The sequence below is a fragment of the Glarea lozoyensis genome (assembly GCF_000409485.1).
Source record: "Glarea lozoyensis ATCC 20868 chromosome Unknown GLAREA8, whole genome shotgun sequence".
NCBI lineage: Eukaryota > Fungi > Ascomycota > Leotiomycetes > Helotiales > Helotiaceae > Glarea > Glarea lozoyensis.
The window spans coordinates 1-12,057 of record NW_007361003.1 but is presented as its reverse complement, the minus strand read 5'-3'; the positions used below and the strand labels follow the sequence as shown (position 1 = coordinate 12,057).

The 12,057-nt window shown below is 40.7% G+C and overlaps 4 protein-coding genes across 4 annotated transcripts; 2 read left to right on the top strand and 2 right to left on the bottom strand.

Annotated features, from left to right (window-relative positions):
• Positions 1-659: 659 nt before the first annotated feature.
• Positions 660-2,353, top strand: GLAREA_11373 (Acid protease; the record flags this gene model as incomplete). Its single annotated transcript, XM_008089516.1, has 4 exons — positions 660-926; positions 986-1,136; positions 1,190-1,606; positions 1,653-2,353. The coding sequence occupies 4 exons, from the start codon at positions 660-662 to the stop codon at positions 2,351-2,353; spliced, it is 1,536 nt and encodes a 511-aa protein (XP_008087707.1).
• Positions 2,354-2,627: 274 nt separating this feature from the next.
• On the bottom strand, positions 2,628-3,258 carry GLAREA_11372 (uncharacterized protein; the record flags this gene model as incomplete). The annotated part of the gene is made up of 4 exons (XM_008089515.1): positions 2,628-2,780; positions 2,825-2,924; positions 2,983-3,065; positions 3,112-3,258. The coding sequence occupies 4 exons, from the start codon at positions 3,256-3,258 to the stop codon at positions 2,628-2,630; spliced, it is 483 nt and encodes a 160-aa protein (XP_008087706.1).
• Positions 3,259-4,747: 1,489 nt separating this feature from the next.
• On the bottom strand, positions 4,748-6,256 carry GLAREA_11371 (uncharacterized protein; the record flags this gene model as incomplete). Its single annotated transcript, XM_008089514.1, has 2 exons — positions 4,748-5,079; positions 5,128-6,256. 2 exons carry the CDS (start codon positions 6,254-6,256, stop codon positions 4,748-4,750), a joined length of 1,461 nt encoding a protein of 486 aa, XP_008087705.1.
• A 1,276-nt stretch (positions 6,257-7,532) lies between these two features.
• On the top strand, positions 7,533-8,907 carry GLAREA_11370 (Cytochrome P450; the record flags this gene model as incomplete). Its single annotated transcript, XM_008089513.1, has 4 exons — positions 7,533-7,674; positions 7,782-8,009; positions 8,068-8,276; positions 8,440-8,907. 4 exons carry the CDS (start codon positions 7,533-7,535, stop codon positions 8,905-8,907), a joined length of 1,047 nt encoding a protein of 348 aa, XP_008087704.1.
• Positions 8,908-12,057: the final 3,150 nt, after the last annotated feature.

Sequence of the window (12,057 nt, the reverse complement as noted above, 5' to 3'; positions counted from 1 at the left end):
TCCAAAAAGAAGCACGAGTTAAACTTGTGTTCAACTACTATCAATTCAGCCGCTCGTATTGTAACCCCACGGAGAGCCAGGAGTAGCAAAAACTGGCCATGTGTCTACTTTAAAATATTCCCGTGACTGGACAGAGGGTGCCTTGCAGAAGCCATTTCCATTGTTCCAGCTAACTGGGGACTATCGGTCATTCGACTTGCGTTATGCACCCTGGAATGGGATTTTCTCAATTCGTGTTACATCAGAACTGGGATGTGGTACACGATCTGTTTAACCGGTAGGGCTTAGCAAGCTCTGCCTGACACCAAGGGAGTAGAAGACCAACCGTATTTAGAAAAAAACTGCACATTTAGATTGCAATCATCAGTTGATTGGTTTTTGGAAGTTTATTGAATCAATTCACACGTATCCTCAATATAGGGGAAGTGAAATATGCGGTCTTGATTCAGCTTCAACCACCCCACGGATGATGTGGAAAGCCTTGGGTAATATGTGCATCTCTTTTGAGTAATAAGTCTGTTTCCTTTTGCATCTATAGACATCATATTTATTTACTGGAGACTGTTCCACGGTTTGTATTGCGACAGCTGTGGGACTTCTGACTGGAATTGTCAGTTCAAAGAGATAAATCTATTTGACGAATTTGGACCTCCTCCGAAATGGAGCTTCAAAGACGAAGCAATGTCAAACCATTCAACTTCTCGCCTAGCAAGTTCTGGGAAGGCAATGATGGTCTCTGGTCTACTTTTCTTTTACGAGTCGGCACTCCAGCACAAACTTTTAGAGTGCTCATTTCAACAATGAATCAAGAAATATGGGTGCCATTGGTTGGAAGCTGTGAACTCTCAGAACCGAAGAATTGTGCGGATCTGCGTGGAATTCAGCCTTTCCAGAACGCGGCTAGTCCTGGGTTTCAAACGAATAAGGTTCAATCAACGAGCTACTGTTGAGAATATGGTTGAAAATTTTTCTTACAAACTTTTAGTCCTCCACGTGGAATTTCATAAATTTGTATGGGCTAGCCTTTGAGGAAGTTTGGCAAGGCTACTCTGAAAACGGGATGTATGGTTTTGATACTGTTGGTCTACAGATACAGAATAGTGGTGGAGTAACACGAGATCATCAAATCGTGGCTGGTGAGTTGTCTGTAAGCATTGATTTTGGAAATAAATCAGCCAACACATCCTAGGGATCGTGACCAAAGATTTTCTGCACGGCATTTTCTCCCTTGGCCCCAAACCAACAAACTTTTCCGACTTCAACGATTCCCAACCCAGCTATCTTTGGAGTCTCAAAAACCAGAGCCTCATTCCTAGCCTTTCATACGCATACTCTGCTGGTGCGTTTTACGCTAACAGATCTCTCGGAACTTTGACTCTAGGCGGATATGATGCTTCGCAAATGAAGGAAAAGGAACTGGATTGGATGTTCCATGTTGATTCGTCTTCGAATCTAGAAGTAGGATTACAGGTCATTGTGGCCAGTGATACATTTGAGGGAAAGCAGACTAGCCTGTTGCTAAACGGGATTACTGCATACATTGATTCCACATATCCAAAGATTTGGTTGCCACTTGATGCTTGTGAGGCATTTGAGAAAGCATTCGGTGAGCAGCTAATCTTCAAAGTTCTTTACATCCTTAACTATTTCAGGTCTCAATTACGACCCGACGTCTTTTCGTTACCTTATAAACACCACAACCCATGCTCGCCTCCAAAGTTTAAACCCCACCATAACATTCAAAATTGGAAACAGCACATTTGGCGGGTTAACCCGAAACATCGTATTCCCGTATGCAGCTTTCGACCTCCAAGCTTCATACCCGATTTTCGAAAATGATACAAGATACTTCCCTATAAGAAGAGCAGACAATAGCAGTCATTATACTATTGGGAGAGTCTTCTTGCAGGAGGCGTATTTGGTGGTTGTTTATGGGAGGAGAAGGTTTGCGATGCATCAGAGAAGTTTTGGGGGTAATGACGAGCAGAATTTGGTGCAGATTTCGGATCCAGACTCTAGGTTGTCGAGTTCTCGTTTGGGTTCGGGACCAATCGCTGGTGTGGTCGTCGGAGTGATCTTGACATTTGCTTTGCTTGGCTGGTTATATTTGCGACACCGAAAGTGGAGGCAATTGAAGAAGATCTTGGGTCGGAAACCTGGCGCAATTGAGATTGTTGATGACGCAGATGCAGTGGAACATAATCAGACATCCACCATGGAATTGCCAAACAATGCATATTTTGAGGCTGGGGGGAGAGTCACTGCTCATGAAGTTGACGTCCGTCAATCGATTCTTGTAGAAAGTGGAGGGAGAGAGATAGAAGCTGAACTAGCTGTGATTGGGTACAGGTAATATACGAGGGATGTCGAAAATACTAAAGCTACAAAGGACTTCACCTGAAAGGAACAAGAGACCTCGCATGGAGCTTAGACTAAAGATTTAATGTAAACTTGAATTTCAGGATGTTGGTTGTCAGTCAAGATCATCGCAACGGTGTGAGGAGTACCTAGTACCCAAATAACAGCTCTGGTCTGCTAATGCTAATAGCCCAATTAATTCCGGCGTGAACGCTTCAAGAAGCCTAATAGCTTTTCGGCATTTTCGAAAACCCGCTTCCTCGCTTCACCTAGCATCCCCGCATAATAATATTGTATTTGTCCGTGTCGAAATTCTGCCCACAAACTTGGGGAACTCCACCTATAGTCATGGTGCATTGCCGGACGATGTCGACTGTGTAACTATAAAGGTATTTGGCGTCCGGGGAGATGGCATAATTATTCTACTTCTCATTAGCCTGATCCGTCTTCCAATTGTAGTACTTACATCATTGCAGATTTCGACAACGGTACCTGCGTCGCAGCCGCCGAACGTCGCACCACAACCCCTTGGTCCAATTTTGATTTTGAGATTAGGCGTAAAAAATCTAAAGCGCACTTGTATTAGTGATCGTACTACCTTGATTCCTATGAAGTTCAACTCACAAATCGTTCCGCGCCCTATCAAAATTCTTAACGGGTGCGTATTTCCAGCCTCTGCCGTTGTCTTTGCAACAATGAACACCATCCTAAAGAGAGTAAGTTACACTTCAGCTTCCAAGCTATGTAGCTTACCTTGTTGCGAGGAGCAAGCGATGAAAGGGTAGTATTGTAACCGTCGGACTGTAGATCGGACAAGACCTCGGCTTTCTCTGCAATCGGGGTTGCAAGAGCGATGAGCGCCAGGGACAAGAATGCGAAGATATACTTAAACGGAGTCATCCTGGCGGACGTTGCAAGTGAAGCTGTTTGTAGCGTGTGGTTGTGAGTTTTGAACAGGTTGGAACCTGAGTCTTTGATGAGAGCTGGTGGAAAGTGTGAGTGGAAGAAGAAGAAGAAGGGATCAGTGGTGGTTGTTGGATTTATATATTCGTATTTCTGCCCCACATGGATGAATCTGTGAATGGTTTCTTATGTTCTCAGTTTTGACCTATGGATGTGAATGGTTGTGAGGTAAGAAGAGTGAATGTGACCAATTGGACTCGAGGGAATGCCTTTGTTGGTGAGAATTCACTGTGCTCAATCAAAAAGAAATTGAGAAGATGAAGTATTGATCTTCGACCGAAATGAGCTCGTAACTATTGTCCAAAGTGCCGTCTCACATTCAGTTCCGAAGCGCAAATGGTCATGTGGTGGGATATAGAAACTCCTATTTTTCATATACTCGACAGTAACAATACTTCAAGCGGATACTGTAGTACTTTTACCTCAGTCGTATGTGGCTACTCAAACAGGAAGGTATTGTCGAGTATGCCGCAGACATACAACAGAGTGGGTGAAAACAATAAATCGTTGGTATTGCCGTAACTTCATCTATAAAGGTGAGGTGTAAAAGAAATGCTTGAAGTAAAGACGCAGCAAACTCCAGGATGCCACAAATCCACTCAAAACGTAGGCTAGCTTCTACTTACGCACCGGATCAGTAAACCCGAGATATGATCTTCACCGCATGTTCTCATATATTCAGACACGCAGCTATTCACAGTTCCCAGATTCTCATTGATACGTCAATGATCGCAAAGGAAATTGATGTGGCCAGACAGCCTTGGCAGAAGTGGTTCTCCTATATATCTTGAACTAAAATTCTTCCAGGGACTGATATGGGTAGAAGAGTGGTATTTCGCTATCTTGACATTTCAAAAACATTTCGAAATAGGACCATTCTTGCCGTCATGAAGTTTGAGTATTGTCTATCTAGAGTCATAAATTAACGAATGACTGGATATTCGAGCGATGTGGCGTTCAGAATCCGGGTCTCCTCCACGGAGTCTCGCAACAGTCTCGCAACGTGGAGTGTAGCTTCCCCAACCTGTGTTCTGTAGCATATCTATTGTACTGCCTATGTTTCCACATATTTTAATCCTCTTCGCTATCGTTTCCAACAACCGTGTAACAATTCGAGTTATCAAACAACAGATTCCTGCCCTGGACTAGCAGACATACCCATTTGCTTTCCACGTGAAACTCGTCTAGCTCGTGGTTCCGTATTGGTTTCGAAATAGGATGTTAAATTGAGCGACGGTGTGAATTGCATACAACAGTTGTCCGGCTGGGGTCGTGACTGATTATGCCAGGCGGGATCATGACCGGAATTGCGATGTAATTCATGCCCCAGTTTGTTGGAAGAAGTGACGACATCTTTGTTGACCTAAATTATGTAGCCACCAAGTTTAGACCTTCCCTGAAATGGGATGTGTGGCGTTGTCTGCTTCTATACTGCGATGTCATATAGAACATCTGTACGAATGACATATTTTGCGGATGCCTTCGTGCCTTTTCGCACACCTGTGCCTTCGTGCAACAGGCTTCCTTCCGTTTCGCCGTGGGGAAACATGGCCACACTCCCTTGGATAGGCTTAACAGGATATGCATTCATGGTGCCTTCCCTGGCACTAGGTAGGAAGAAAGTGGTCTCTCCAGCTTCGAATTCGTCGTTTAGGTAGATGAGAAAGGTGAAAAGAGAAGATTGCTTCGCTTCTGGGGGCGAGGCGTCGTAGATGTATTTATCCTCGGAGTCGATACCGGAAGGTGGCCAGGCGCCGTCTAGATTGAATCAGTCAGAAGCAAAGTAACAAGGCAAGAATCACTTACCAATATGGGCGCGATACTCGGCCCCAGGAACGTATCTGTACACTCTAAACCGGCGGTTTAGACCTCTAACCTTCTTTCCAGCGCTATTCTCTGGCACGAAAGGCCTGACTCGACTCCAGATTTTGGAACAGAATGCGTTATCCACAACCCAATAGAAATTGTGTGCCAGCACACTGCTTTCCTCTCCGTCTGCACGAATCGGCGCATCTGGGGTGAAGCCCATCATCTCTGCCGCTGCGATAATTTGTGTGCATTCTTCAGGCGTTAGCACGCCTTTGAGCAGATGCAGATTCGGGACGACTGGGTGGGTATGGTGAGTCGTTTTCGGAGGATCCGTGAGGAGGGGTATGGCATCGTCCGTCGACGCATATAGAATGGCAGGATGAAGGTTTGCGGGTTTCCTCTCTATTCCAGGCGTTGTTTCGATGATACGGAATTGGGATCTCGTTGAAGTTGGAACGGTTGCGATTAGGTCGCCTGAGAGCACACTCTGGTATACCTGCTTCCTGCTTTCTTGCTCTCTCAAATCCCACGCTGCCCTCGCAGATATCGGACCCGCGCTTCCCACTCCTGTAGCATAATCAATTGGTCCGGTGAGGCGCAAGATGGAGTCCAGCACTTTCAAGAGAGTCTCTTCGAGCGGTGTTCGTGTCGAAGAACCGTCCAACTGCTCCGCCAGTCCGCTCACAACATCCAAATCCCGTACCCATCGGCACAAAGCTCCCAATTTCGGCGCCTGCCCCCGGATGCGCATTTCTGCAAGCAAGATTTGTGCCTCTGTGTATCCTCCATCTGCCAGCGATCCGCTGATCCGCGCCGTCAAATTGGTGTCGCTCGACGCATTCAAGCCGGTGGTGCATGCTTGTCGAAAGTCATACACCGCTGTCCTTAAATCTTTGCATGATTTCGACTTGATCACACTTGCATTCTCCGACAGCGTTCGAAGGGTGTCGACCGCCAGGTCGATGTCGTCGTTGTTCAACCCAATGCTTTGAAGTGTTTTGAGTGTATCGCGACTGTGGGGTTGTTCGGGAGGAGGGGTAATAATCACGGAGGAGGATTTTGCTTTCTTCGAAGTAGCTTCGCTTTGCCGTCCTGTGAAACTTCTTTTCAATTTATTCTTGGCCATTGCGCTTGTTGTTGAAATGAATGTCGCATGTCCCTGTATACTGTTGTCGACAAGAAGTACGAGGTAATAAGTTAAAAAGTGTGAGACGTCGGGTAAAAATCGCTCGGTCGGCTTTTAGGGCGTACAGTACCGGTAGTTCACTATCGCCACCACCTATCATACTTTGGTCGGCAGAAATGCCGGGCAACTTTGTTTGTCGAGTTACACGGTATCTAAAGACTGGACAAGGACAGGTTAACTACATTTGTTCAACACTTTACCTGTCGCAAGTTCAGTATTATGATTGGGTGGGTAAACCTCCAGCTCTGTCACGTGGTGCAACACCAACGGGGGTTGGTTATGTTGCATTATAATGGCGATACTCCTGCCTCCCCAAGAATCCATTACCATAATACTATTTACAAAATATCGTCATCAACGCCGTGTTCTGTATAACTCTGTCCCCAATTACTATATTCTAGATTGAATAAAAGCAATGGCCACCTCTACCATGTTAGGGTTCTATGCCATTAGTATTATAACAACTTCGGTAAGCGGATCTTCCCAGAACTCGTTGCTTGAGTTAATGAGTGTCGCTCTGTTCTAGATTCTCTTCGTTTTTAGCTATCTGCTTTTATTTCACCCTTTAAGAAACTATCCTGGCCCATTTCTTGCAAAATTCACCGATGGGTATGGCGGCTTCCACGCTATAAAAAAGCAGTCTCATCTTACTACCTATCATGATCATCTAAAGTACGGTATGTAACTACCGCGCATGTAAAAACAGCTTTTAAACATTCACTCTAATGAATAGGATCCGTATTTCGGCAAGCTCCTAATCGTTTGGTGTTCAACACTTCGACAGCCTTGAGAGGTAATTATCATTATTTTCTTATGTGATTTTTCTAGCTCTAATCTAGGATAGCTATCTACCTCAACCCCGGAATAAATAAAGCCAGTATCTACAAAAAAACGCAACTGAACCCCCAGACAAACATTTTCGGCAATTTGTAAGTTGATAGACACGTTGTTCATCCATGTCCTCTTTTCATTTGTCATAAACCTCATCCTGAATCACTCCCGGATGAGTTTTCATGTGTTGTACTTCAAGACTCAACTAAATGGGCAATCACTCACACTTCAATCACTCAGAGACAGGGAACGCCATCAACAGAAACGAAAGATATATGGGAAGGTCCTGTCAGATCGCTCACTTCGAATTTTTGAACCGACTATGAGTAGCGAGATTGATATTTTCTTGCAGCAGTTATCCAAACATAACCATGAAGCGGTCAACATGTCGCCCTTGTGTGAGCGTCTTACAACGGACATTGCTGGCCAATTAGCTTTTGGTCAACCTCTCAACACACAAGTGGAGGCCACAAATAGATTGTTCCCTCGCGCGATGGTCTCCATGAATGGCCTCGTCAATATCTTCAGTCAGTGTTTTTCTTTGTTACCAAATCCATATTGGCACTCATACTCTGCGTGTTCTCGTCGCGGCATTCGTTACTTTGCGCTTAACTAAGTCTTGTGGCTGTTATAGTGAGCTGGCCCATGGTTTCGAGAACATGGCCTCTTCTCCGAAGACTTAATAAAAGGAACGGCTTGACCTTTATCAAGGCAATTCAAGATATTGTTCAACGGCGAATGACCATTCCCCAAGATGGAAAGCATGACTTCTACTCTATCGCAGCCGGGGATGGTGGCCTAGCTGCAGATACCCTTAGAAATAGTGAGCTTTGGGCCGAGGCCGTATTTTTTCTGCCAGCAGGTTAGTCAGGAGATGAAGATAGCAAACTTTACCCTGAAGTATTTTTTAACGCTTACAGGTGGCACTACTCTCTCGGCAGCTCTCAGTGCCATTTTCTTCTATTTGTCGCGAGATTTGAATGTGTATTCACGACTGGCTACTGAGATTCGCACAACTTTCTCCTCAGAAGATCAAATCAAAAGCGGAGCCCAGCTCTCAGGCTGCAAGTACCTTCGTGCCACGATTGACGAAACGCTGCGTGTCGCGCCGCCTTTCACCGGCACTTTAGTAAGGATATTTTCTTGAGTTATGCGTTCATTTTGAATTGTTATAGGAGGATTGAGACACCTTTTCCTCTTGAGACGAGTCACTTCTCCCTCACACATTCCCTTTTCATCCACGTTTCAGACGCACTTCCTGAAAGGGCAACGCTAACTCCGAGATTCTTCAGTGGCGTGAGCCTTATTCTGACTATAACCAACCTTTCGTGGTTGATGGAAAAGTGATACCCCGAGGGACTATGGTCGGTGTGAACCCATATTGTATAATGCATAACGAGGAATACTTTCCCGAGCCGTTCCGTTTCCGCCCAGAGAGATGGCTCGAATCTGAGCAAGAAAGCATCGATGAGGAAAAACAGAGAGTCACAATGCGAGCAGCGTTTGCCCCTTTTGCTCTTGGAGAAACTGGATGCCTTGGTAAGGGAATGGCGTACCATGAGATGAGTCTGGTCGTGGCAAAAACCCTCTGGCGTTTTGACTTTCAAAAAGCCTCAGGTCAACTTGGTAAACTTGGGGAAGGTCACCCTGGACAAAAAGGCGGAAGAAATCGAGTCGAAGAATACCAGTTGCTTGATCTTGCTGTCGCGGATCATGATGGTCCCAATCTCACTTTTAGTCCAATAGGAAACGGATTTTGAGAGATAACAGCGGAGTAACATACCTAGTCTTGAGATGTGGAATTTCGAAACTGTGGTGCCCTTAAAATGAGGGCGTAGTTTGTCGTTTTGTTAACAATTGGCAAAGACCGAGACTTAAGCTTAGCTTCAATGTACGTGGCTCAAGCTTGCAGCTTCAGTGAAGCTAAAGTCTTCTGAGAGGCCTACCATCAAATTTTTCGAATTCGTTACCCGTGTATCCGTCTGAGCGAATATTGAGAGCATAACCTCATGTAAGTTATACTAGGCAGGTTATAAAAAATGCCAACCCATTTTTAGTAAAGTGCATCTGCAACTATTGACGGCAGTACAGTCAAATGCGTATCAATCTCGAGAGCGAGGAACTTCCCTGTATGTGGAGCTTCTACTGGGGCACGTGCTGGGGGTTCGGGGGGATACCAATCGCATTGACACACATGCAACATTTTATCCGGAGCAAGTTGGGTTTTCTTCTTGGTTCAGTTCATCCGGTGTTGTTCATTTACTGGCTATTCAAGTCGCTGATTCGTCGAACCTCGTTTATAAGTTGGTATTTTCCAACATATTTAGTGACTGGCACTAGTGATGCTAGGCTTGATACATATCGAGTGCAGCCTAAGCATGCAATTGCTACCGAATACACAACCAATAGATAGTGGTAACACTTGCCCTAGGATATTTTGGATGTATAGTTTATTAGCACAATTGGCTGTCGGGAAATCCTGCGAAGACGATTATTTTGTTGCTTCTTGTAATATATTGTATAAATAGTTGTATTCTTTAGCCTTTATAGGTAGAACGCACCTTGTAGGGACATTATACGACAAAGTAAGTTATAAGAGGTTAAACGAGAATACTCTAATGTAATTATATTATGTTTCTAAACTACTTTCTTTCTTATTATAAGTATTAACCTTACTATTTTTAAATACAGAAATCTATAGAGCCTCGACCTATTATATTTATTTTTAAAAATAGTACTAAAGACTCTAGAAAAGACTATTATAGATCTATATACTATAGTTAGTATATCTTTTAAAATACTCTAGAATATTATAAATAAATCTAGCTTCTAGAAAATACTTTTAAAGTATAAAAACCTCTTAAATAACTAGCTAGAAGACTATTTTACTATAGACTTACTATTTAATAGAGAGATTAGTTATTTTCTATATTTTATCTTTATAGTTTAACTACTTATATAAAACTTTATTTATAGTCTTATTTTTATAAAGAGTATTTTATATTAGAAAATATTAGACTTTTTAATACTTCTTTTTTTTTTATTATATCTAAAGAGGTTACTACTATAGACTCTTAGTAGTATATATTCTTAGAAATAGCTTTCTATAGTTTTAAGAGTAGTAAGTATAAAAAAGAAAAAACTAAATCTCTCTAATTATAATAATTTAGTTCTTCTATATACTATAGATAGAGGTTTTGTTAGGTTAGTATATAAGTAAATATATATAAGATTATTAGGTTATATACTTAAAGGTATATTTATTATAATAAGAGTAAGTTAAATAGATAATATACTATTACTATAGTAAGTTAAGTATAAAGCTTCTATCTAAGAAAATTATAATTATTATATAGAACTTTCTACTCTACTTAAGTTTTAATAAGTTTAATAAGTCTAATAAGTTTAATAGTAAACTTAGTAAACTTATTAAACTCTTAATTATTACGTAATACTACCTAAAACTAGAGTCTATCTACTAACCTAAACTTAACTAATATTAACTAAATTAATTTATTAGATAGTAGTTCTAAAAACTACTTAATTTCTATAACTTTATTTAATTCTAGAACTTTCGGTTCTAGAAGTATTACGACGCTAAGGCCGATACTACTTATAATACTATTCTCTATTTAGACTAGTAAGTCTATATATATTATAAGTAGTATCGGCCTTAGTATTATAATACTTCTAGAACTAAAGATTCTAGGATTAGGCGAGGTTATAGAAATCAAGTAGTTTCTAGAACTACTATCTAATAGATTAATTTAGTTAACGTTAGTATATTTAGATTAGCGGATTAGCCTTAGTTTTAGGTAGTATTACGTAATAATTAAGAGTTTAATAAGTTTACTAAGTTTACTATTAAACTTATTAGACTTATTAAACTTATTAAAACTTAAGTAGAGTAGAAAGTTCTATATAATAATTATAATTTTCTTAGATAGAAGCTTTATACTTAACTTACTATAGTAATAGTATATTATCTATTTAACTTACTTTTATTATAATAAATATACCTTTAAGTATATAACCTAATAATCTTATATATACTTACTTATATACTAACCTAATAAAACCTCTATCTATAGTATATAAGATACCTAAATCGTTATACTTTAAGTATCTATTCTAAGTATACCTCGATTATTTATAATTACTTTATCTAGTAAGAAAACTACTCTACTATCTAACGTTAGCTTAACTGCTAGTTATATTAACCTTACTCTTACTACTAACCTAATATAGAAAAGTAATAAGAAATATAATAATATTAGTATACTAGATAATAATAGAAGAAATATTACTATTAAAAACGTAGTATCGCTTAAGGTAGTACTACCTAAATAATATATAGAAGAACGCTTAAAATTAGAGATATTTCTTATCTAGACTAAACTTTACTTCGCTTTTAATAAAGATTAGTTTAGTAAAGAAAAGTATAAGGTCCTATAGGCCTTATTATATCTTAAGAATACCGCTTATCTTTAGATCTAACCTTTTATTAGAGACTACTTTAAATATAATAATAAACCTACTAGTATAATAGTAATAACTCGAAAGATCTTTAGAGATTTTAGAAGTTTTAAGATAGAAATATAACAAATATTTAAGAATATTAATACTAAAAGAATAGCTATATATAAGCTATTAGCTCTTATCTAAATAGACTCTATAATTTAATATACTATAGAGTTCTAATATTATAGAAATAAAACTAGATAGAATACTATAGCGCTACTTAAGATCTTCTAGAGAGAGTTAAAGGTCTACCTTAGAGAAGAACTAGTATACTAAAGATAAGTCTACTATAATATAGTAACTTAGGGTTAGGGTTAGGGTTAGGGTTAGGGTTAGGGTTAGGGTTAGGGTTAGGGTTAGGGTTAGGGTTAGGGTTAGGGTTAGGGTTA